The sequence below is a fragment of the Dipodomys merriami genome, unplaced genomic scaffold (assembly GCF_024711535.1).
Source record: "Dipodomys merriami isolate MVZ:Mamm:240054 unplaced genomic scaffold, mDipMer1.0.p SCAF_35, whole genome shotgun sequence".
Classification (NCBI taxonomy): domain Eukaryota; kingdom Metazoa; phylum Chordata; class Mammalia; order Rodentia; family Heteromyidae; genus Dipodomys; species Dipodomys merriami.
The window spans coordinates 7,034,330-7,061,085 of record NW_027205048.1 but is presented as its reverse complement, the minus strand read 5'-3'; the positions used below and the strand labels follow the sequence as shown (position 1 = coordinate 7,061,085).

Below are 26,756 nucleotides of genomic sequence, written 5' to 3'. Positions count from 1 at the left end.
GTATGCTTTTTATTTGTATATTGTTTGAGCTACAATCACAACCAACCATTGGTTAACAATGAAAAACAAAATGATGATGATTTAAAAAATACAAGTGATTGTTATCATTAAAATGTTTTAGATTCCATTTTGCAAATCTTTATTCTCAAGCTCATCAGATTTATGAGTTTTACTCATGAAAATTATTCAGTCACTTACTAGAAACATCTATGGTATTGCAAAAGCCAATATATTTTTTAAAAGAAATCTCTATTTGTCTGTCTATCTAGTGCTGGTGGTCCTAGGGCTTAAATAAAGGGCTTGGGCTCACTGTCCCTTAGCTTTTTCTCTCTCAAGACTGGTGCTCTACCACTTGAGCCACACCTTACCTTTACTTTTGACTTTTTGCTAGAGATAAGGGTCTCACAGACTTTCCTGCTTGGGCTGGCTTTGAACCCAAATCCTCAGATCTCAGCCTCTTGAGTAACTAGAATTACAAGCATTGGCCACCAGTGCCCAGCTTAAAAGATAATATATTTGAGATTGTCTGTAATTTATCATTTTTATTATTAGCAGTAAAGATATCCCTCACTGGCAACATGGTATTTAGAGAAAAGCTTTGAAAATAGGAGATTAAAATTTTTTTTAGCTTACTAACTTAAAAAAAGGATGACAATAATAAAAATTAGCAAAAATAAAATTCTAAACATCTGTGTTGTATTATATTTTAAAATTCAGCATTCACTTTTCCTTTGCACATGTTTGAAATTTTAATAATAAAAAGTAGACAAAATAGTATAATAACATCATTGTCTGTTACCCAGTTTTAATAATTGTGCACACTCAGCCATTTTGTTTTGTCTAAACTCCGGCCATGTTCGTCTTTGGCGTCATGCATTTCTAAGTCAGTTGCATAAATGACCTTGTGAGATTCTCCTCCCCTCCCCCACATTTTATTCCTAAACTGACTCCATATCTTTTTGAAATCTATAGCTTTCAGTTTGAAGATTAATTTTTTTTTCTGTCTGAGTCAACCTTTAAGCAATGCTTTTCAGTAAAGTGTACTTGGGAGGTGAGTGAAATCCCACATATATGAAATTCTCTCGTCTTGACCACAAACATGATTTACCTGGAATAGATAGCTAATTCAAAACTGTTATTGCCTGGCACCAGAGGCTCAGGTCTGTAATCCTACTCAGGAGGCTGAAATCTGAGGATCACGGTTCAAAGCCAGCCTGGGCAGGAAAGTTTATGAAACTCTTACTTCCAGTTAACCACCAGAAAACTGGAAGTAGCACTGTGGCTCAAGTGGTAGAGCGCTGGCCTTGAGCTGAAGAGCTGAGAGACAGTGCCCAGGCCCAGAGTTCAGGCCCCACGACCTACAAAAAACAACAACAAAAAAAGAATTATTACTTTTTTACCTAAAAATTTGAAAATCTTTATTCTTTTGACATCAGAGTGGCTGCCAAGACTAATACTAGCCCAAGTCCTTTCCTTCTTAATCTAATTTGGTCTCTGCTAACATGTGAGAACTTTTCTGGAGAGAAGGTGTGACTCAAGGGTTTGAGTAACTGCCAAGCAAGCACAAAGCCTTGAGTTCAAGGCCCAGTACTCTAGAAAAATCACTTCTCTGGGTCTTTGAAGTTCCAAATTTCCATCAGCATATGTCTTCTTGTCTTGTTTTCTTCATCTTCTTTATCTCATGATTTGTTTTCCTTCATTCTGAACATTCATGTCTTTCTTGAAGTCTGAAGACTTTTGTCAGTTTTTTTCCCCTCAACAGACAGGTGTTGAATCTTCTTGGTATTTTTCCTTGACATTTTTTAACCTGTCTGTTGAGGTTCTTTTTTTTTATTTTCAAGCTCATTTTTAATTTTCCCAAATTAATTTGATTTCTCTTTTAATTCATTTCCATTTTAACTTTATAGGCACACTGTGTTTTAAAATACCTTAAAGGATAGCAGTTTGAATTCCTGTTTAATTTCCATTGCCTAAATGCTTTTGATTTCTGTGTAAGGAGCTTAGTTTCTTTATATATAATAATGGATTTGTAGGGGGCTTAATGGGCAGGTTTCCTTTTGAAGGGTTAATGCCAGTTCCTAACTGGTATAATTTTCCTCTACAGTTGTGTTGTTTTGCATATTAAAGAGATTTCCAAACTATAATCTTCCATCTGTATTAGGTTATAGCTATCTAAAATCATTTTTATTTTATGGTACTTCACATAAACCAAATGGCATGGCTAAAATGATACTTCAAGATCTCAAGGAAGATAATGGAATTTTATACTGACATGAAAAAATTTTGAGAACCTTCAAAGTTGGTGCTGTAAAGAATAACTAATTATAGGAAATGAACATGAGGACTGTCTATTAAACCCAGTGCTGGGCATGGGCTTGCTTCTCCATGGCAAATGTAGCTTCACATTTGTCCTCCTCTGTTTCTGGTGTGACATGGTTTAGATACCTCTAAACACAGAAGACCTGCTTTGTTTTGTAGAAGCCACTTGCACAGACTGCCTAAGAGGAGCAAGGTGTAGCAGGTTCTGGCTCTGCAGGTTTCTCTCTGCAGGTGGATGGCCTTAACTGCCTGCAGCCCCCGCCTTGGGGTGGGTGTGCCGCGGGAGGCTGTCTGCCTCTGTGTCCTCACTCTGCTGGGCTAGGTCAGCTGTTCGGGAAGCCCCATGCCAATTCCTGAAGGCTGATCCCAGCCAGCATCTGCCCCAGGCCTGGAGAGAGAGAGGGCCTGCCAGCTGCCAAACTCACGTTCTTCATTCCAGTGTGTACTTTTTAGTAATTGTTCATGTTTCTGACTCAGACTGTTTTATAAGTGCCACTTGAAGTTTTAAAAAAAGCCTCTTGGGACTGGCCTTATATAAGCTGTGAGGAGTGGGGGTGGGGAGAAAAAAATATAATTGTGCTGGTGTATAAGGAGGTAGAGAGGTTTTTCTCTGACCCTATATACAAGGAAAGAGAAGGGGAGGAGTGGATTTTGTGTCTGACCACCAACTCCATTCTTTCCTCCTCTTCTAGCATGCTCTTTCTTGAGTCATGAGTCTTAAGACCTACTGACTGTTCTGAGTTCTTTTTTTTTTTGGAATCCAGAAGTAGACAAAAAGGTTTTGGCATAGTCCTGAGACTTAATAACAGCCAAAGAAAAGATCCATTCTATTATGAGTTGAATTGTGTATCACCACCCCCCTTCTAAAGTTCGTGTGTTCTAGTTTTACATTCCTCTGTCTCAAGATGAGGTTGCATTTGTAATTAGGGCTTATTTAAAATGGGTGGGATCATTAATACTGGTCTCATAGGTTTTCTTTGTGGTTTATTTATTTGTTTGTACTGTATGTTTGAACTCAAGACTTTGCACATGCTAGACAAGTGCTGTACCACTTGAGCTATACTTCTAGCACTTTGTTTTATTTTTGTTTTTAGTTTATTTAGTTGCTTTAGTTTATATTTAGATAGGGTTAAGGTTTTTTTCTTTGCTAGGGATGGCTTTAGATATAACAATCCTCCCAGTTATGCCTCCCATGTAACTAGGGTTACAGGTATATGACAAATATACCTGATCTGTGACCTGTGTTCTTAAAAGAAGAAACCTAAGCTAGGCACTGGTGGCTCACATCTGTAATCCTAGCTACTCAGGAGGCTGAGATTTGAGGATCATGGTTCATAGCCAGCCCAGTCAGGAAAATCTGTGAGACTCTTATCTCTAATTAACCACCAGAAACATGGAAGTGATGTTGTGGCTCAAAATAGTAGAGTGATAGCCTTAAGCAAAAAGAGCTTAGGAACGGCATCCAGGCCCCTGAATTCAAGTCATGACTGATGAAGAGGAGAAGAAGAAGAAGAAGAAGAAGAAGAAGAAGAAGAAGAGGAAGAGGAAGAGGAAGAGGAAGAGGAAGAGGAAGAGGAAGAGGAAGAGGAAGAGGAAGAGGAAGAGGAAGAGGAGGAGGAGGAGGAGGAGGACAAGGAGGAGGACGAGGACGAGGACAAGGATGAGGAGGGGAGAGGAGGAGCAGAAGAAAAAACCTGGAATCACACCAGCAGGGGAGGGAAGGAGAGGGGGGAGAGGGGAGAGAGGGCAAAGGGGAGAAGAGAGAGAAACTAGGTAAGTATATACAATGAAGGACACCATGAGTGGGACACAGTGCAGAGTTAGTTATCTTCAAGCCAAGGAAAGAGGTCTTCAAAGAAAACAAACCTGCTAACTGCATCTCGACTCCCAGCCTCCAGAACTGCATCAGAATCAATGATTGAAGCCACCAAATCTGTGAGATCTTATAGCAGCTCTAGAAAACAACAATATTTTTGTTTGTTTATTTTTGTGCAGGTCCTGGGATTTGAACTCAGGGTCTAGGTGCTGTCCTTGAGCTTTTGTGCTCAAGGTTGGTACTCTATCACTTGACCACAGCTCCATTTCTAGCTTGTTGGTAGTTAATTGGAGATAAGAGTCTCATGGACTTTCCTACCTGGGCTGGCTTCAAACTGTGATCCTCAGATCTCAGCCTCCTGAGTAGCTAGTAGCAAGTGTGAGCCACCTACATCCAGCTACTATTGTATTTGGGGCCTATTTCTTCCCTCCCTTTCTTAGTACTGGGGATTTAACCCAGGCCTCATGCTTGTGCTCCACTCCCCTGACTTAGACCAGATCTATTTCGGACTTTCCCCTAGTTGCTCTCTGCAGAGACAAAGGAGAGAAGTGTGTACTGGTCCCTGAGCAAGAAGCACTGATTACTGCTTCTAAACCCTCTTTCTTCAAATCTCTGTATATACTAGGGCTATCAAGGAAAGATGTGAACTAATCTTGCTAAATTCTGAACAATGCAGATAGATTTCAAACTTGGATAGAGAATCAGGGAAACTGTAATTAGGAGAATTTCACAGGCGTGCCAGAATAAGATTGTGTAGGACGTTAGCTGAGGCATGTTGATAAGGACCAGTTGCCACAAGCTGATGGCACAATGGCAATAACAATCTGGAATTTCTGGTTTGTCAAGGAATCTGGCACTCTACTAGGCTCTTGGGTTCAGAAATCAAAATTTGCACCCCCACATACTTTGGCTGTGCACAGCTTCATGAACAAGAGTTCTTTTTTCTATTGCATGTGGCTATTCACATCTCCTTGAAGTTCTTACTTAATCATTGCCATTTCTAGCAGCATAATTCTTTAACTTAAACATGTATTGAATCCTAGCAGGCCCAGTTCTGGCCTGAGTCTTAGGCCAGAGACTTTATATAGTTTGTTCACTTGCTGGGTCTGTTTTCCTTTCCTTAAAAGGGGTCTACCTACCACGCCCTACCTTGTAGGAAGATAGTTTGATGGGGTTTAAATGTGGAGAAAGACTGGACTTCTTCCATGCAGCATGGATTTGGGAAAGTGACGCAGCTTCTCTGAGCCTCAGTGTTTTCATCTCCACATGAGATTTCAAAGCATAGTGTGAGGGTTAAATCCGACTCTAAGCATGCACGTCATTAATCCCATCATCTTCATTTGGCAGGATTCTTGCTATTACTCTGTCCCTAGCCTCTCTGCTTACTACTTTAAACATGCCTTAAGTGCTAGCAATAACACCCTTCTTTCACCTATCAAGGAGATTGCACCTAGAGGACTAAAGACTGGGATGGAAGGAGCTCCAGTAGTGGACCTGGATACCTGATAGATGAGGGCAAGGGCGCATGCGTCAGGGCCTGGATACTGGATCTAGGGAGAGCACCCACATAGGTGCGTTGCTTGGGGCCTGTGGCTGTTTGAAACCTTGCTTGGACATTCGCTCTGAAACCAGGCCCCTGTCCTTTCTTTCATCCGGCCTGCCTTTTTCTCCTTTCTCACATGAAAGGATTGAATAGGATGGGAGTTTTTCCGTATACGTTTATTTTTAGCCATGGAACACTTTCATCAAATGGAGGGTTCTCCGCAAGTCTGGAAAGGAATGCACTGGAACTGATTTTTTTTTTCTGGTAGGAGTTTAGAAAGATGTAGAAAGCTTCTTAAGGCAGCCACCAAGTGCATTCTGCTTCTGATTATTCCTTCTAGCTCTAGAAGTCCATGTAAACCCCTCTACTTCATGGCATCCACAGACACTGTGCAGTGTCTCCCAGCTCTCCCTCCAGGGAGCACTTCCCCCTGAGGAACAGTGATTGTGCTCTATAGACCCAAGTTCAGGTTCCTGCCCTTCTGCCTATAAGCTGTGACCTTGACAGTGTTTGCTTTCCCTTTCAGTTTAGTTTCCTCATCTGTGAGAGAGAAACTAATAACAGTTCTCACTCCTAATTGCTATGAAGAATAATTGATAGATGTGAGACATGTTTTATTTTCCATAGCCCCTGGGCCAGAATAACTTTGAAAAAGCCTATCCCTATTTTTGGGTGGCAGCAGGGACAGCCTAAAACAGTGATTTGGAAAAGCCTCAGTCAAGGTGGTAGATTTTCACTCCTTTCCCATCCTGCCTGTTTGTTGTTGAATATGGAGTCCAGTGTGCTAGAGATTTTGTTTTGACAAAACTAGACCCCCCCCCAAACAAAAAGAGAAAAGAAAAGAAATGAGAAGGAAGGAAGGGAGGAAAGGAAGAAGAGAGTGGAGATGGAGGGGAGATAGAAGAGGAATGAAAGGAAGAAAAGAAGACAGGAAGGGAGAGAGGAAGGGAGAGAAAGAAGGAAGAAGGAATGAAAGAAGGAAGAAAGGAGAAGGAAGGAAGAAATGAAGGAAAGAAGGAAGGAAGGAGGGAAGGAAGTAGGGAGGGAAGGAAAGAAGACAGAAAAGTAGAGAAATAGGAGTCAGTGGCCTATTTGATAGATTTGGAAGAGTTTGGCGATTTGCCTGGGATCATTGGTAAGTTGGTACTAGGGCCCAGAGAAGAAGCTGGGTCTCTGCCTCTTCCTGGTAGTCAGCGGGTGGCACCTCCTGTCTACACTTGCCTGCTGCTCTGAGCAGCGGTCACCAGGGGAGAGAAGAAGTTGTGTGCTAGGACCACCCTTTCTCTCTGCAGCCCTGGCACAGAAGGGCTTTCTTTGTATATGAAATTAATTCAGGAGAATTGCATGAATACAAAAAATGATTTTTTGATTCAGATAAGACCATTTCCCTTACATTACAGACTTCAGTATTTAAACATTTTGCAGAAAGCATAAACAGGCTGTGGGTAAAGGCTAATTCTGAGGTATACAGTGGCTATATGCAAAAGGAATTGGTAATATCGTAGTAAAGTTCATAACATTTATTTGCCAGTCAAAACCAATCTCATGGGCTATGTCCAGGAAGCAATAAGCAGAAACCAGAGATAGTTGTAAGCTACCAAGACTGCTTTAGTTTAGGCTCTGTTTAAAGGTCTGGTCATTTTAGTTTTGCAGCTCTCCTCTCCAGTGAGGTCTCATAACTGGGCTTTGGTTGGGGCTAGTTACCTGGACTTTCATAGTAACACCATTGGAACCCAAGTGAAAGGGAAATGGCCCATTAGCACTTCACTTTTTTCCCCTGTGTCTTTCTAGATAAAGTCTAGAAGGTTCTTCTTTATTGAATATGACCTTTTAAGAAATTTAATTTTCATCTTCCCCAGAGGAATCATTTTTCTTAGGGAATTCAATTTGCTTCACGTTTCTGTCTCTTCCGCTTAGTTTAAAAAATGAGACCAGGACCTTGTGAAAGTGTCATTATGGTATCTGCTATTTTTCACTCATAAACCGTCGTAAATTAGGTTCTGGTCAGCCTCACGTCCTATTCTGTAATTGAAAAGCAGATCTGGGCCTGGGCTTTGACCATGATCTGTTGTCAGATGAGGTGTTTTCCGTGTACCCAGGGTAGGCAAGCATCTCTGTGCTCCACACTTCACCTGCACACAGATCCTTCAGGTAGCAAAACCCAGCATCACCAACAGCACAATCGTCCCCATACATTCCGTCCAGCCTAGGACAAGTTCCTCAGTTCTCCTGGCTTTAAGACTTCTCATCTTTCAAATAAGAAATTGTCTCTAAAATCCTTCCTTCCTTTCTCCTTTCTTAGAGATGAGTTCTCTGAACTGCTCAGTGGTGAATGGTTATGCTAAGCTTGAAGCATCTCTAGTCAAATATGCTTAGACAGATTTTTCTTATCTTATGCATCTCACTTACACAGCACACCTGCATTTTAAGTCCCTGGTTAAGAAACTTGTTGAACAATGTTTAAGCAGACATTTTTCAAATACATGTCAATATACACAATAGAAAGCCCTTTATGTGTTAGGTATCTGTCTGTTATTTCCTGTGAGGGCTTCCTTGGAGTAAGACTTCAGAAAGGCTTCTTTCTGCTCCTGGTCTAAAGGAACATACAGATATGTCTGATGTTGGGAAGACAAGTAACATTACCATTTAATTCATGAATAGTTCTGGGTTGTAAGTAGCTGGGTTCTTGGTTCTAATAAATTACCAAGCAAACAATGTCTAGTTCAGCTAACAACTCAGATTTGGGGACTACAATTAGAGATTCTTTTGCTAGGTACCAGTGGCTTGCACCCATAATTCTAGCTACTCAGGAGGCTGAGATCTGAAGATTGAGGCTCAAAGTCATCTGGGCGGAAAAGCTTATGTGACTCTATCTCCAAAATAAGCATTACTTGATTGGTAATAAAGTTTCAAAATTGGTCACTCTAAGAGGGCAGCTTCCCTGCCTTCCAAAAGATAAGGATGCCATGCTTTTTAACCTAGCCACCTTTTTTTAGCCTTAGAAAGTAGTTGAAACTCTGTGCTTGCTTCTTTCTTCCCTCTTCCATTTAAAATTAGATAGGAATAATAATTTGAGACAATTAATAATTTAAGAAATTATGAAAAATTGGTTCCCATTACATTTTAAGAGAAGGCTAACAAGAATTCTTAAAAATATATAACTTAAAAAGATTTGGAGCTGGAAAGGTGGCTCAGTGGTAGAGCGCTTGCCTTGCATGCCTGAGGCTCTGGGTTCGATTCCTCAGTACCACATAAGCAAAAAGAAAAAAAGCCGGAAGTGGCGCTGTGGCTCAAGTGGTAGAGCGCTAGCCTTGAGCTGAAGAGCTGAGGGACAGTGCCCAGGCCCAGAGTTCAGGCCCCACGACTGGACCCCCCCCCCCAAAAAAAGACATGTTCCAGCCAATCACAGTGGCTCACATCTGTAATACTAGCTACTTGGGAGACAGAAAAGTCCTCAAGACTCAGTCTCATCAGAAAAATACTGGCTATGGTGGCAAAAACCTGTCATCCTAGCTACAAACAGGAAAGATAAATTAGGAAGATTGCAGTACAGGTGCTTGCCTGGGCAGAAAATGAGACTATTAAAAAAGAGGGAAAAAAAAGGCAGTGTGGTCAGGTGCTGGTGGCTCACTCCTATAATCCTAGCTACTCAGAAGGCTGAGACCTGAGGATCATAGTTTGAAGCCAGACCAGGCAGGAAAAGTCTGAGAGACTTTTATCTCTAATTAACCACCAAGAAGAAGTGGAGCTGTGCCTTAAGTGGTAGAATGCTGACTTTGAGTAAAACAGCTTACGGACAGTGCTCAGACCCTGAGTTCAAGTCCTAGGATACACATATGTGCACACACACTCTAAATAAATAACCAGCACAGGAAAAGATCTGGAAACACGGTTGTCAGTGGTAAGGCACATGCCTACCAAACACTAGAACAGGGTTCAAACCCCGTGATGGACTTCTATTTTATTCCTGTGGTAAAACTTCCCAAGACACAGACAACAGCAAAATCAAACATTAGGGTAAGATACATAATCACTGTGGTGAGAATGCTAAGCAGTAGCATAATCAGATTTCAATAAGTGCAACTGGCCTTTTGGCAACAGTTAACACGTGACAGCTCCACAGATGCCAAGTGTTTTATCAATGACCATCCAGTTGTGATCCTCTAGCACCTGGTGCTGCTGCCAAGTCAGGAGGACATTATCAGAGGCACTGAGTTCCAGGGCGTGGCCCTGACCAGGGAAGGCCTAGGTGACCCTTGAGTAGAGCTGTCCACAGGAGCACCTGCAAAATAAAACACGGAGAGAGGGAGAGTTCAGCAAACTTTGTTTTTAATCAGTGTGTTCAAAATAATTCTCTCCTCCCCCATTGGATAGATTATAGGCTTCCATTAAATTAATATTTTAGATCGGATGGCCTTGGTTATTGGGAAACTAAATATTCTACCCACATAATTAAAATAATAATGTTGATCCCAGCATTTTTGACTCATGGCTACAATCCCTACTTATTCAGGAGGCTGATATCTGAGGATCCTGGTTTGAAGTCAGCCCTAGCAGGACAGTCTGTGAAATGCTCATCTCCAATTATCCACCAAAAAGCTGGAGGTAGAGCTCTGGCTCAAGTGGTAGAGTGCCAGCCTTGACCAAAAAAGCTAAAGAGACAGCATCTAGACCCTGAGTTCAAGCCCCTGAACAAAAAAGAAATGATAATGCCAGTTTTCTTCTATCTGTTGGGCAATGCTTATACCTGAGATTGAGAAGATTTTTCCTGTCTCTTCCTATCTAAACTGTGGCTGTATAACTCTTCCTATATACAAAATCCCTGGTGTTCAGAAATAACTGGGAGAAGAGCTGTGTTCTAGGTGACAGGGAATCCAACCCATCACCAAGACCTAAAGAAAATAAGTATCTCTTTCCTGATCCTCTTGGTTTGAGATCATTCTGTTCAGCCACTGTGTACCTAACATAAAAGGGCTCAAAGTCCAGGCTCCGTCTCCCACGGGCACTTTGTCAGGAAATAGTTCCAACCATGACGAGGAGGCTGATAGGGGAAAAAAATCCTCTCCAAGTTATAGTATTTTTTTAATCCTAATACTAAAAAACAACAGTTATAATAAAAAGCCCATCTGGTCTAGATAATTCATTAAGGGGGAAAAGGAGGCTGGTGAGAAATCAGTCCTTGTCTTTCTGTGTCTCACGTGTCTGAGTTATTATGAAATGCAAGGAACCAAAATCTGGATTCTGCCTCATGCAGAGGGGAGAAAATCCCAGGAACTCTTGGCAAGTTTGAGCAGCAGCTTCCCAAGAAGACCGGACATTTTCTTAGCTGTGGCATGAACGAACCGATGGCCTCTCACAAGTGGCCTTGGAATGGGTTGGAGATGGGGTGGGGAGGAGATGGGGCTGAGGGTTCTGTAGGTAAGGAAGGAGCTGAAATCACACAGGAAACTCCTCATTCTTCCTGATCTGGCTGTGGCACACCCACTGGTCCACACCCCTCCCTGAGTCTAACTCAGCCCACAAACTCCTGGGAGGAGCCAGGCCCAGCCTTTCCTCCTAGGAGTAGACACAGCCCTTCAGCACGCCAGCACTCAGTGAAGAAGAGCTGGAACCCTAGTGCCTGGTACATGTTCATAACTTGCCAACACTGAGCCCATGGACCCTCATCACATTGCTGAAGACTACAAAGGTTTGACTCTTCCTTTTGTAAACACGCTTTGGAGACTGTTTGGGGTATGGGCCACCTGTTCAAAGATGAGCAAAAATGCAGAGCTTTTCCATTGGCTAACCTCATCTTATTATATTATAATAATATAGTGTTTATTATAATGCTTGTGGCAGTAGGTTAACATGATAATCTCTTTATGTGTGCAGTGCATATTTATATGAAATTCATCTAATTTATATGTTTGCTGATATCATTAATAGAATAGGATGGCAAACTTGACATGGCTAGTAGAAGGAGCCCACCTTAGTTTAACCAGTTCCAGGTAGGCAGGTCCATCTTCCGGGATCTACAAAAGACATCTTCTGAGTGGCTGAGGGAAAACACCTGTATCTTGTGGTGTTTGGATACCATCCTCAACAATGCTTCCCCTACAACTGCACTGCAGCAGAGTGTTCCCTGGGGATGCTGGCTTCCAGAGTCGCCCAGCTCGTCCACAGCATCCCCAGGGACTGTTAGCCAACACCACATCCACTAGACAGCCACAGAGGCAGCCTGGCACTGCCTTGCAGACAACTGCATTGGTACCAGCAGTCTGTGGTGGTGACTTCTGATTCTTTTCCTATTTGGACTCCTTAGGATAAGCAATGTGCCTTATTTTGGTCTCTGGAGGACAGGCTGGTGTAGCCCTGCAGAAAGCATATGGGCTTTGTGCCCAGCTACCTTTACTTCCAATGGCTCTGCTCAGTGTCCCAACACCTCCAGCAAGCTTGGCTTATGCCTTCCTCTAAGAGTTCAGAGGACTGAGGAGTCTGACTTTGCCACACTTCACATGTGCATACTTGTCAAGAAGTTAGAAGGAATTCAAGGTTGGCACACTGTAGATGATGAATAATTCATGGTGGCTTTTTTGTGCTATAAAATTCTCAAGTAAATGAACATTCTCTTCAAGACTGTGCTAATTTTAAAAATCCAGTAATGTGGGTTTTGTATTTTTTTTTATTGACTGATCTACCCTAGACATTTACTGGAAAAAAGTTGGCAAGAATCACAGTAATAAAAGTTGAAGCTGACAATGGCCATATAATACTGGCAGTAGGCCAAGACTCTGTCCCAACTTTTTCTCTCCCTCATTCTTTCTACGGTAATGTCACCACCTGATGTTTACAGAAGATTCTTGGATGTTGTCTGGGTCTTCCTCAAAGATAGAATCTGAATCTTAATAACAGCACACTACATATTTACATTTCATAAGTGTACAGTAGTGCATTCTATGATTTTTCTGTGTGAAAGGGTCAAAATGATTAAACTAGCTTATCTCAACTTCTCTCTGGGTCTCTATGTAACTCCAAGTAATATTTAAATATATAACTTATGCATATGTAACATTTAAGTATACATGATATTTAAATATCTGTAAAGAGAACTGTACATTTATTAATTTAAAATGAATTTGAAATCCCTTGTATCTTTTGTACTGTACAGAGAGTGGAATTTTGTTTTGGTTTCCAGGAAACTGAAGACAGGCTTTGGAAAATTTTACATGATAAAGAGACTATAAGTAAATAAAGTAAGCCATCCGTTGGATTATATTTTTAGAGGCCAAATCAGAAAGGAAAACTTTCTTGTTTTTGACTACTCTCATCCTTTCTACTCATGGCATATTTAGAAGGTATTTGGAATCTTTCCACTGGCTGCCAGCTGGGATCTGCAGAAAGTATCTCTAGAACTCCCGACAGTTGACTTGAATCTCAGTCATAATTAAATCGGAATCTGGCAAATTATTTCAAGACTCAAGAACAGGTTACACCTTATGTTTAGAACATAAGGGATTTCACTGTTCTGCATTTTTAAACCATTTACTCTCTCTGGGGAATATTGGCAATACATTTTAATTAATTTTTTTTGATGGAGGGATACTTTGAGTCAAAACCAATCTGACCATGCTTAAATTTTATTTCTTATTTTTAATGGCTGGATAAGCACCAACATTACCAACCATCTGCTAACCCATCCCTTTATTAATGAGTAGCTCAGCATGCCCCTTCTCCTCCAGCACACCTTGAAAGCACTAGTAGTTGGATGACTGTCAATTTAAGACTTTGGGACAGGAGCTTACTGCTTCTGCTCTAAAGGATATACTTGAGCTAGAATTTGCAGACAATTAACAGTGATCTAGGCCTCTCAAATATCCATGCTTCTATTTTATATTAAAATCTGACTTCTGGCATTAGGTCTCCATCATAAACATTCTTTAAAGGTTGGGGTGAGAGCCAGGTTAGTAATCAGAAGATTGGGACTTAATAAGACTTACGGATAAGTGTCATATAGAAAGGGGCGGGGGATGCAACATACTTATTTCATGCTTTTGGGTTTTGTGAGAGAAAATGGAAACGCTGGACAGGTTTTTCTGCTTTCAGAGTCACAGCTGCTTCTGCAAATGAGCTCTGCCACAGTGGGTGACCGCAGGTCAATTAGAGCATGACATTGGCAGGAACATGCCTGAGGAGTGGCAGCAGGCAGCAGCCTGGTGTGGGGAGCACTGGGTTCCGAGAAACAGCCATCAACATGAGAGACTTAGTCTCAGCTCCCCGGTGGTGATGGTCACCCACTGCCCAGGCTTGTGACTTTCCCAGGGCACCTTGTAGACATTCATGGAGCAGAAACTCTGAGCCTGGCATGGCCCTTCTTTATAACCTCATACGTGGGAAGCACACCCCATGCCGATGTGGGAGTTGAAGCAGAAACTCTTCACAGAGGTTAACGATACACAGCACCCTTGGACAGTACATAGTGGAGTGGGAAATCCCTCTTTCTATTTTTAAATGATGTAAGTGATGCATTATCTTTGCTTTGCTTTGCTTTTTTCTTTTTATGCCAGTCCTGAGGTATGAACTGAGGGCCTGGGCACTATCCCTGAGCTTTTGTGTTCAAGGTTAACACTCTACCACTTGAGCCAAGCTCTACTTCCAGCATTTTTAGTGGCTAATTGGAGATGAAAGTCTCACTGATTTTCCTGACTGGGCTGGCTTTGAACCATGACCCTTAGACCTCAGCTTCCTGGGTGGTTCAGGATTACAAGCATGAGCCACTGGTACTCAATTTATCCTTACTTATCTTACTGAAGGTGGTGCTTGCTATGTGAACACCCAATTGCACAGCAACAGTAATAATCATCTAATCAGCCATTTCCCTTCATTGACTCTTGGCTTCACTCATGACTTTTTTTTTTTAACTTTAAAGTCATTCTGTCATTGTAGCTTCACCAGAAGGATTCCTCTCCACTTGCTATAGAGTCTTTCCTGGACTTGGCACTAGAACTATTCATTAACATTCTGCTTGCTACAATTAACTTACCAAGCACTTCTTAGCAGGTGGCAGGTGCTGGACTAGCTACTGTTCAGAATGAATCTCTATCATTTAGAATTGACCAGCTCCTTTGGCATGTATGCCATAGGTGCATTGCCCAGCCAGCTGACAGGAAGCATTAAGGAAAGACCTGGGCAGGGCCAAGAATGGAGATTGAGAATGGAATGGAAGTATAGGTGAATGCATGTTCACCTACAGAAGTTAGAATGTCCACTGGGTGAGGCTTGGGGCTCCCTGGGACTAGATGACCCCTATAATTGAAAAGGGACACCATGGACCACTTCTTGCTTATCTTCCCAATGGGTACCTTTTGTCCTCAGGAGCATCTTTCTGACTCTGCACACTCCCAGAATCACAGAAGACTATGGACGTATTTTCCCCTTGATAACATGACTGTTTTATTGGTGAATTTCAAGGTTACTTCTATTACAAATTCATAATAAGGACTCGAAGGAGGGCCTACTCCTTTTGGATATAAGAGACTGGTTAATTACTTGAGCTCTAGAGGCAGAGATTTATTTCAAATTGCAGCTTTGATACCTAGTAGTTGTGTCACTTAAGGCAAGTTTCTTATTTTCTATATACCTCAGTTTCTACATCTATTCAATGGAGGTAACAATACTATCTGTTGTTATAAGCATGAGGATCAAATGAGGATATTTATAAGATTTATTGCACAATGCTTCACCTGTAATAAATGAGTTATATAATGCATAATTGTAGTCCAGTTAGAAATCCTGATTCTTGCAATTTATTTATTGATTGATTGATTTTTATTTGTTTCTTATTATACTGGTACTGAGGCTTCAACTCAGGGGCTGGGCACTGTGTCTTAGCTTTTTTCACTCGAGGCTAACACTTTGCCACTTGATCCACAGCTTCACATATGACTTTTTGGTGATTAATTGTAGATAAAGAGTCTCACTGACTTTTCTGCCTGGGCTGGCTTCAAACCTCAATCTTCAAATCTCAGCCTCATAAGTAGCTACAATTACAGGTGTGTGCCACCAGCGCGCAGCTCTTGAAAATTATTTATGTTGTTGAATAGTCCTTGAAAATCTGAAGCCTTCATTCTAGTTTGCTTCTTGTTATGGTGATTTATTTGTTTTATAGAAATCATACAAGAATGAGCTTTCATTGTAAAAAACAACTTCAATCAATGCATGAAAGGCAAATCTCTCTCTGACAATATCTGGGCCTAGCAGGTAGCTACTCTTGCCACTTTGATTTTAATCAATATAGTACTAGTTTTAAGAGTAAATAACTTCTTCTCCCATGAAGAGGGGACGAAGGAATGAGAAATCCAAGGAAGTATGGAGTTTTTCTGGTTTTGACTTCCTAAGATAATCAAAAGTGTGTCCTTTCTGTGACTGACTGTTGCTTTTTTCTTATGGAGACTTTTTTAAAATAGGTTAAAAAAGTGGTAATCTATTGAGAGGTCTAAGATATTTGTAATTTGATCTGTTTGATGAGAAATTAAATAAGAAGAAATATCTTGTAATCTTTTTAAGGACAGAAGTCAACATACTTTTCTATAAAGTCCCAGATTGTAAGATTTAGGGTTTTACAGGATTAATGGTGTGTGCTGCCACCGCTGCTGCTTCCTTTGATGCTTTTCTCTTCTTTTCTTCTTCTACTAAAAAATGAACCAACCAAACAAACAAACAAAAGTATGCTAAATTCAAAAACCTTAGTTGAGCACTGTGGCTTATACCTCTTAATCCTAGCTCCTTGGGAAGCTGAAATTAGGAGTATAGCCTAGAAAAAATGCTTGTGAGACCCCATCTCAACCAAGAAAAGGCTGGGTTCAGTGATATGCACTTGGCCTCCTAGCTATGTGGGAAGTATCACTAGGAGGATAATGGTGGGTAAAAAGGCAAAAAGTGCTGGGGGTGTGGCTTACGTGGTAGAACACTTGCCTAGCAAGTCTTTGAGTTCAAAAAGTTATCCAAAAATGTTAAAAATCCATTATTGTTGCCTTAGGGTCTACATGAAAGCAATGTGTGGGCAGACTTGGAATATAGGCTATGTAAAGGTTGTTTTAAAAATCAGCAGTTCCTTGGCCCATCCCTCTTCTATCTTTCATCATTTCAATGGTTTCTCCTTCTTTTCCCTCCCTCCCTCCCTCCCTCACTCCCTTCCTTCCTTCCTTCCTTCCTCCCTTCCAACCTTCCTCCCTTCCTCCCTTCCTCCTTTTCCCCTCCCTTCCTTCCTTTTCTTTTCTTTCCTCTTTCTCCTCCTCCTCCCTTCCTCTTCCTCTTCCTCTTCTTCCTCCTCCCCCTTCTTTTGTGACAGTCTTGGGGCTTGAATTCAGAGCAGGGCACTATTTTTCAGTGTTTTTAATCATGGCTGGCATTCTACCACTTGAGCCATAATTCCACTTCTGTTTTTGTTGTTGTTGGTGGTGGTGGTGGTTAAATGGAGCTACGAATTTCACAGACTTTCCTGCCTGGATTGGCTTTGAACCTTGATCCTCAGATCTCAGCTTCATGAGTAGCTAGGATTACAGATGTGGTCCACCAATACCCAGCTTTTAGTGGTTTCTTCTGATATGTGACACATTGTAGTTTTGATAAAAGTTTTAGAGTATCATTTCTAGATTTGGAATTAGTTAACTAATGTAAAGGTAAAATTCTATCTTTTGTAAGTGTGGCGGGGCGGGGAGGGGGGGGGCAGGGAAGATGGCCATATAAGCATCTTATTTGAAGAGACACAATGAAATACCAGAACACTCAGATGAAGTGGTAGTAGTTGCCTCCTCTGTCTCACTGCACCTGTGCATTGTAAAGTAAGCAGAGATCTTGCGCTTGGCATAGCCTCTCATGTCATCTCCAGCTTGCGCCCCTGAGGGTTGGTCTCCAGGCAGGGAGTTTGGCTTAACTAAACTGCTCACAGTGGCACCCCTACCCCCTGCCTTCTGTAGCACTTGGTGCCTCCAAGTCTGGGTCTTAGCCCGTCTGTCCCTAATCCACATGGGGCCCCCAGGTTAATGGTCAGCCTTCTGCCTAGTTGTGTCACCCATTCGCCTTTTAGCTTTCCAAGTTGTGTTGACACCTCCTGTCTGCAGTTGTCCTTTCTCTTTCTCTTTAGAGTTTGTGGAAGGCACAGAGGTAGACGCATGTATAAAGCACCGTATATAAGCAGCATTGAGAGTTTCTGTAGCTTTTTACATTCAACTATTGTCTTCTACTGTATCTCATATTTATTTTATTTTATTTATTTTATTCATTTTTATTTCATATGTGCAAATGAAAGTGTACTTGGTAGGAGAGACTATAATTTTTATATCTTTCATAAAAATCTCAGTAATGAGCACATGATATGCACTGATTAAATTTTTATTGATTATTTAGTTTGATGTTTGGCTGACTGGTGTCATTTATGTACTTTACCTTTAAGAGAATAGTCCCATGAAAATCATGTCACTAAAAAAATGGGTTGCCAACTTTAAAATTTTTGCCTTTATATCCCAAGAAAGCTAGGCGCCAGTGGATCACACCTGTAATCCTAACTACTTAGGAGGCTGAGATCTGAGGATTGTGGTTCAAAGCCAGCCTGGGCAGGAATGTCTGTGAGACTCTTATCAACAATGAATCACCAGAAAACTGGAAGTGGTGCTATGCTTAAATGGTAGAGCGCTAGCCTTGAGCCGAAGAGCTCAAGGACAGCACCCAAGCCGAGAATTCAAGACCCATGACTGACAAAAAAAAAAAAAAAGATTCCAAGAAAATATCAATATCCATGGTAAATATTGTCAAGCATGGCAATCTGATTTCAATTAGCTATTGTAGGAGTTGGAGGCATTGCTCAGTTGGTAGAGTGCTGGCCAATGAGAGAAAGTGGCAGTACCAAGTATGAGCCTGAGTGTCAGACCTAAAAAAACCCCAAAACACAAATTAGCTGATGCTGAGTTAGAAACTCAACATTTGGAGGTTTGCAGCAACAGAAAATCTCAAATGGAAAAATCATCACCAAAGTGGTGTTTGACATAACTTAAAGAAATTGTAAATCAGGTTAGGAATTCGGAGAATGAAGTAGCAATCCCAAGTCAGGTTATAGAAGAAAAGGCTTCCTGGAGGGGTGGAGCTCTAGAGATTTGGACAACAGTTGGGCAGGGATGGGGAATGCTCCCTGAACCTTGGACACTGCTTCCTTGAAGTGTGTGCGCTCCATCTCTATACCCTTCACGGATTCTGTGGTCCCTTAGGTCTTAGCTTTTCCTTAAGCTCTAACATGACAAGCTCCCAAACCATTTATAACTTTTATTCTTAAAAACTCTTTTACATTTTTAGGCATTACCATTTGCTCCATTTTCTATTTTGGGGCTGCCTCTTTCTCTCCTGCTACTCTATATGCCAATCTGGGTTAAAAAAAAATGGTGCCAAGCCATTTCATCCTGAAAATTAAATAAGTGAAAGAATCCCAAAATACACACACACACACACACACACACACACACACACACACACGGAGAGAGGGTGGGGGGAGAGAGAGAGAGAGAGAGAGAGAGAGAGAGAGAGAGAGAGAGAGAGAGAGAGAGAGAGAGAGAGAGAGAGAGAAAGAGAGAGCCAAATAATCCATCTGTCCTATTGAAGATATCCACCACCCACTTCATCCTGGTGTGGGTTATTTTTGTTTGCTTTGTTTTGAGAACGCCTATGTTGAAAACCTTTAAAGAGAGTACTTGGGTTCTATCAGAAAAGGAAAAGCAAAGCACTTTGTTCTTCTGTTTTATACCTATTGCAGGACTACGCATAAAGAATTATTCAATAACTGCTGATTGAATTGCTTTTACAAGATGTGTCTCTGCCAAATTTAGACTTTTATGTGTACATTTTTACTGATGGGTACACATTTATAATTATGAAGTGGATTGTACAAGGGATAGTATTCTCTAGAATTCACTATTTCTGGATCTGTTTACATCAAATCTATATACTATTAGTGATTTTTGAAGACTAAAATTTCATATTCTCTGCAATTGACAAGGACAAATTGAAGCCTTCCAAATGTGTGTTTTTGTGTAAACTGTGTCACTCCCTTTCTAGATACAGTTAGCCAACAGTGTTATCCTGTTATTGGAAATCTTAATAACTTTGGAAATGCTACTAGTATATTCTAATTACTTGGCAATACAGGAGATGGCTAATTTTGTCATGGTTCTCAACTGTTTGATTCAGGCTTGGTACATGTGAGTATTTATAACACAGGTTCGAAACTAATACATAGGTTAAGGCCATGACAGGCCTGTGAATATGCTTTGTTTTGTTGTGTTTTGTTGAGAGGTGGAGATGTGGACAATGTTCTGTTTTAGTTTTATTAATTAGCTCCAAATGTTTGAAAGTCAGGCGATTTCACATTAAAATTTGAACATCTGGTGATACCTTGCTTTTATTACAGAGCAGCAGTAGTTGCTTAGCTCTGAATAGTGAGTCCTCCCTTTGTAAAACTAAGATACAATTTACTTTATGTACATGTTCTTTCTTCTCCTTCCCATTATCTCAGGACTCAATCTACTGTTCCAGTTAAATTTTTACTCTCAGTCCTTTGAGTATTTTAATTTGCAGCCTCAAAATGGTCATTTACAGAGTGCCTCTGATGTTCCAGAGTTTAGTAGCTACATAGGGTCTTGCTGTTATAATATTCATTTTACAGATGGGGCAAGGTTTGAAAAGACCTCAGCTTGCCCAGGAGAAAGTAGCAAAGCCAGGATTTGAACGAGATTTTCTTACCCCAGACTCTGTGAATTTACTAATTATATTGTTCTCGTATTTAATTTTTGATTGTTATAGTAAAATATAGTTCATCCCCCTAATTCATTGAGTTCGTGTTAGTCTTTTCAGTACTGAAGATGGAACCTAGGGCATCCAGCATGCACTTTATTATTGAGCAATATCCTGACCCACATTTTTGTTAGTTTCTGTGCAATCTATGTTGATATTGGACCTTAAACTCTTGATTTTGCATCCCTAATAGTAAAAGAGGAAAAAATGGATATATGTGTGTATTACTTAACAAATGACACTCTTGTACTATATTTCTATTATAAACATTCTAAAACATGCATATATTTAAGTGTGAAATAACAATTTATGTGTATGTGTTTATAATCTAGAATTTTCTGAGCTGCAGTAGATTATCTTGTACTTATTATGCATTCTATTTTGGCAAACAATAGATTAAATGATGCCCGGACAATGATTCTGCTTGAAAGCATTTTCATATCAGAGTCTGCCAATTTTGCATCCAATAAATTGTCCCTTCCAGATAAATGATGCAGTAGAAAGGTCACTATATCAGCTCAGACTATGGGAACTTCTCTATTGTTAGAAAAAGTATTGTCCACATTTAAAACACTGTGTTCTAAAACTGTCTACAGCTGTGGACTTCACAACAGCCCAAGCCATCTTTTATTCATATTAAGGCTTTGGATTTGCCTTTAGGAGTTGTGGTTCTTTTCAAATCACAATTTCTAAACTGAGTGGGGGAATAAGTTTACAAGGAAGCAGTGGCTTCCTGGGCCTCCATTTAAGATGTAGGGGCTTCATGCAAAGTAGTGGTAGGGTCTTTCATCTCCCAGAGTTGCTGCATGATTAACAAATTTTGTGGTTTGAAAGTACTTGAGCAAAAAACAAGCTTGGAGAGAGGCGGTGAATAATGAATCAGTGTGAAATGTACGGTGGACATGTGCCAACAGTTTTCCCGGAATTCTGGTGCTCAAGAAAGAATGGCAATGAGCGGGCTTTTGGGAGGCATGCTTTATGCCTGCTGTATTCTGCCTCTGAACAGACTGCTTCTATGTGGATGGGTAGATTCTTCCATTCCAGAGGTTACCCATGCCCTGGCCTCCCTCCTGTTCATCTTGTGGAATCTGAAGTTTTTGGTTGGGGGGAGCATGTTATACTTGAAACAGTCTTTTCTGTCTTCTACCTCCCCCCTTAATTTTTCTTAATAAATTTGTCTTCAAAGCTAAGTTGGGACATCATGTTCTTCCCCATTTCATCTGCACCTGGGTAACTTAATCTTTCTTTCTCATATATTTCCATGAAATCCAATTGCAGTGCTTGGAATGTAAGAGAAGGCCCACACTCCCTACCAATTCCTTAAGGGGGAAATCCTTTCTTTGTGAATATAATTCTCATAGTTTGGAATATAACGAAATATGGAAAATTGTGAAACCCAAGCCACATATGTGTTTGGAGACATTTTCTGTCATTAAAAGAGAAAATTAATAGGGACAATGAGCCATATCCCCAAACTCAGAACTAACTTCCAACTATTTTATTACTATAGCTGCCCCTGAGGTGGTGGTTACCAGGTTACACTCTAGTTCAGCATTCTTATGCCTGTTGTCCTGCCAATCAATGTGATCTATGAGGACTCCTGGTTTACTCAGCAGTAAGACTGCCAACATTTGGCCTGCCATTTTATAAGTCTTTGATATATATATGGAGGGGGGGGGACGAGAAATGTAATATCTGAAGAGTTATCTTGCAGACACAAAGGGTAGGGTAAAAAGATTGCTACAATGTGAATCACGTCTGCCTGTTCTAGTCCTTATCTAACTTAAATATTTCTTATGATCATTAACTACAGGGAGTTTGGTGAAGTCAAAGTTTAAATCCAAAGGTGAGTGATTGAAAGAATAAAAGTCAAATGAGGCAAGAGGTTCTGATTCTAATGTTGTCAGGAATAGATTACCTGCAGTACTGGATATTTCCTAGTAGTAAATTGACAGTGAACTTGAGGTTTGCCAGAATGAGTCAGAGCATTGCAGTGTTGAGAGAAATGAATTATAAATACTTTGAACTGTGTAGTTGGAAATGCTTCCCTCTGCATTTTTTCTTCTGGGAGGGCCGTGATAGGGAAGCCAGAGCAGGCCAAGCGCTATGCACCTGCTCCGGGGTCAGCACCTTCGTCAGCGGACATATAGGGAATGCTGACACCGGATTCTTACTTCTACACTCAGCTATTTGTCCTACCAGTAAGGATAACCTGTCTGCTAATTATCATCCCCTGGGATGACTTTGTAGTGCCCCAGCTGCTGGGGACCACTCAGACACACACCTGCCACTGAACGCCTTCCAATTCAATTGCAAATACACAAGCTCTGACCAGGAGCTTGTAGCTGTAGATGCTGCAGTGTGGCATACAAGAATAGTGGTATGTTCCTGGTAATGGTCAAGATGGGTCTGTCTTTGATCTAAAAAAATACTTTGATCCAAATAGTGGGTGCTCACATCTCACGGTGACTTCTGATGGGATTCTCCTTATACTGGCATTAGTACCTAGCATGTAGAGTCCTGAGTGAACGAACTTGGGTGATAAATACAACTCTCATCCTCCAGCAGCTTAGCAGCTGGCGGAGGAAGTAAGACTAGAAGTGAATATGAAAAAATATCATGACAGAGCTTCTGCTTGGAGTTCAGGTAGGAAGAAACTGAGTCTAACCAGAATGATTCGAGAGGTCTTAATGGAAGAGATGTTTTTGGTGCCAGCCCTGGGGCTTGAACTCAGGGCTTGGATACTATCCCTGAGTTGTTTGTTTGTTTTCATGCAGTCTAGTGCTCTTATCACTTGAGCTCTACTTCTGGCTTTTTTTTTTTTTTTTGAGTAGTTTATTGGAGATAAGAGTCTCTCGGACTTTCGTGACTGGACTGGCTTTGAATTTTGATCCTCAAATCTCAGCCTCCTTCATAGTTAGGATTACAGGCGTGAGCCAGTGTTCAGAGGAAGAAGTGCATCTGTAAGTCTTGGTAGATGTTGAGAAGGTTTTGATGAGAAGACGGCTAAGGGATTTCAGGAATAGTGAGGGTAGCGCAGGGACGATGAAGGGTTGGAGGGTAAAAAATGTGCTCAGAGCCTGGAGAAGTTCGTGAACAGCTGGAAGCCCAGTGCTCTGATTAGAAAACAGATTCATGGGAGTCTTGTGTAGCATATGGGGTGTGAACTCAAGGGATGCCCGTGGCCCCTCTCTGGGCTGATCTCTGTGACTGCTTCCTTGAATGCATTCCTAGCCTGCCTTACATTGCTATTTGGAAATCTTGACTACAGAGAATATTGTCAGAGAGTAATCTGAGACACTTGATGTCTGTTAAACTAATTATGCTTCAGTCCTCAGAGTGCCCTGATGCTCTCAAATTGAATGCTCAGCAGATTTTATGTAGTATCTGAATTATTAATGGAGACAATAGGGAAGAGGGGGCTTGGCTACTTGTTCCATTTTGAGCAGGTCTCAGGCCAGTGGCTTTACAGGAAGAAAGGCAGCCACTTGCACTGATGGACAAAGAAGGACTTTTGGAGGAACCCTGCCCAGACAGGAGCCTATGCCAGTATGCCCAGAAAATCACAGCCTGCTTTGGAGGGATGGGTAAGACCCCTTAAACTTTGGTCTGCGCAGAGGGCTGGCTGGGGCTGATGAGGAAGGACTCATTTTAGGACTTGCTGGTGGCCGGGAACAGATGCAGCTGCTGGAAGGGAGACCCTCTGATAGGCTGAGTCATCCTTGTCAGACAGTCCAATAATGCCCCTTCCTCAAGCCTCCCAGCTTGGAAAAAAAACCCCACTCTTTGTCTGTTTGTTCAGCTTGGCAGCAAAGATCATCCTGACGATAGAGACATCAGCAGGTGTTGGTGGAGGTATTTTACTGATCTGCTTTGTTTGTTCATTTTGATTTTTTAAAAAATAACTGAAAAGTAACAAACTCAATTATTAATAATGCCCAGGCACACTTAACAGTTTCCTCAGAAGATTAAGTTCTCTAAAGATTCTCATTTTACTGTGGGGATTTGGCTCTCTGAATATGATTTAAAAGAAGATGATTTAAAAGAAGGGACACTATCTGAAGAAGGAAAACAAAGACCCAAATTATGACGTAGAATAATATTAAAGGAAAAATAAAGGGTACATTTGTGGGGAGTTGCCACACGGATGAGCCCGTGACTGACGGAAAAGCAATGTTTATGGCATTATCCCCTGGCATTGCACCTGGTTCTGAATTAGAGTTCGTCTCATACTTACTGAGCTCCCTCAGTCTGCACAGGCAAAGTATTCAGGGCCTCTGGGTGCAGGCTGGTGCTTGTTGGTAAATTTCTGTGCTGATGTTTTGTGTTTGGTCCCCCACCCCCATCTCCCAATAATTTACCATAGAAAAATAGCTTGTTTGGGTGCTTTGGAACTGTTTAGTTGAATTAGGAACTTCTGATCTGATCAGATGTATGATCCAGCCAAACTTCGACGGAGGGTTAAACATTTGTGGTTACCATTAGCTTTGTACTGTAGAGCATTGTGACATAGACATTTTACGACTGCCTTCCATTAGCATTACTGAGACTGTTATTTGACATGGGTGGAGGCCGGAGGCTGATGTTTATGCAGCAACGAAAGAAGCGAATCTGCTGATGCTTATGTGGGGTCTTCTTCCCTGTGCCATGCTTTCCTGGAAAAGAAGTTGCTGCTGTCAGGCAGATAAACATGAAAATGGGTTTTTAAGATTAGAGGTGTGGCCTCTGCTGACTGTTTCCGTGGAATCATGTGGAGGCAAAAGCACTGCACACCTGGGAAATGGAGCATAGTTTGCAGGTGCCCTGGTCACTGCTGTTCCAAGTACCAAGCAAGCAGCATCTGAACTCACCTCTGTGCTGGCGAGAAGGGACTCCGCCTCCCCATATCTGTGTGTACTGAGGTCGTCCCCTTTAAAAGCTAGAAGCGAGTAGGCATCTGTGGTTGTCATCAGCCCTCATTCTAACTCATATTAGGTTTATTTCCCATGCTGGTCTAAGGCTCTTGAAATGTACCAAGTTTCTTCCAAATCATTGTTAAGGAAGAATTTAAATATTTTCCATCATCTCTCAGGTGTTTTCTTTTCAATGCTGGATATGGAACCCAGGACCTCACACAGGCCAATCAAGGGCTATGCCCCTCAAGCCCAAGAATTGTTTATTGAATTAAACATGTGGGTCTTTAAACTATCTGAATCTGTGTTGCTCATAAACAGCTAAGCATGGAGGTGAGGTTAATGCTATAGAATTAGTCACAGTGGGCAATATTTGACCATGTTAGGGGACAAGAAAGCAGAATGACTTTGTTATAGAATAGATTATATTCGGGGATCAGGAAGATGCCAGATTTGGTTCTTTTTTAATGTATTTGTCTAAGATCTATGTTTTTATGTTGTTGTTGTATACTAGGGTGTGCGTTTAAGTGACTGTGTCATGATTTACTATAAATCCATAGCACACAAGGAACACAACTCACACACACACACACACACACACACACATTTCACAAAAGGACCATGTATACACTTTTAAGAAAGTAGCTGCTTGAGTTCTCAGTATGCAAAGAACAGAGCTGAAAGAAAATGACTAACCACAGAAAGAAGAGCAGAGGTCCCCACACTACAAATTTACCAGAAAAATACTCTGCCCTAGAAGATCTGAGATGAGTCCCAGATATCGACATTTAAATCAACCTCCCCCTTCCAACACTTGGGAAATGAATGGAATATCTTGCACTGAATATTCCAAGGCTCATCAAAGTAATCAAACAAGAAATAGAACACATTGTTTTTATTTTTTCACCTGCTTTGTAAACTGTTTTTATAAAATTGTGATTAACTGATTACATAAATATCACAAATTTCACAATATTGTGAGACAGTGATAGTAAGTCACAAACACATTCTAACCTTCATGGGGCAAATTGTCTTTATCGTGGTCTATAAAGTTTAGGAGTTCTATGAGTTTTGACAATACAGCTATTTCTTCCATATCAGGTGATATGTACATTTCTTTCCTTTTGCTTAGCTGTTCCCTCTTTACTGCTCATTCCCTCCCTCCTATCGCTGCCATTGAGTTGCTTAGTTCATTTTGATCAATGTCCAGTGCAGCTGATGCATCCCAATGTTGTATGTTTTCCCATTTCCCTCTGTGTAAACTGATTTTTGAGTAAGGGTCAGGAAGAGACTTTTTTTTTTGGTCAGGAAAGAAGAGGAAAGTTGGTACATGTTTGATTCCTTTGGAGCAGAACTTCTGAGTTGTGAT

At 41.1% G+C, this 26,756-nt stretch overlaps 1 protein-coding gene across 13 annotated transcripts in view; it reads left to right on the top strand.

The window, feature by feature from the left end:
- The window catches only part of Ablim1 (actin binding LIM protein 1), a 285,103-nt gene that overhangs the window by 78,720 nt on the left and 179,627 nt on the right, over positions 1-26,756 (top strand). The window contains exon 1 of one of the 13 annotated variants that reach the window (XM_069988073.1): positions 11,260-11,367. The exons of the other annotated variants lie outside the window; for them this stretch is intronic. Within the exon in view, the coding sequence (XP_069844174.1) occupies positions 11,334-11,367 (34 nt within the window). The 5' untranslated portion in view covers positions 11,260-11,333. Of the gene's footprint in view, positions 1-11,259; positions 11,368-26,756 lie in introns of those variants that run through there. 13 annotated transcript variants of the gene reach the window in all.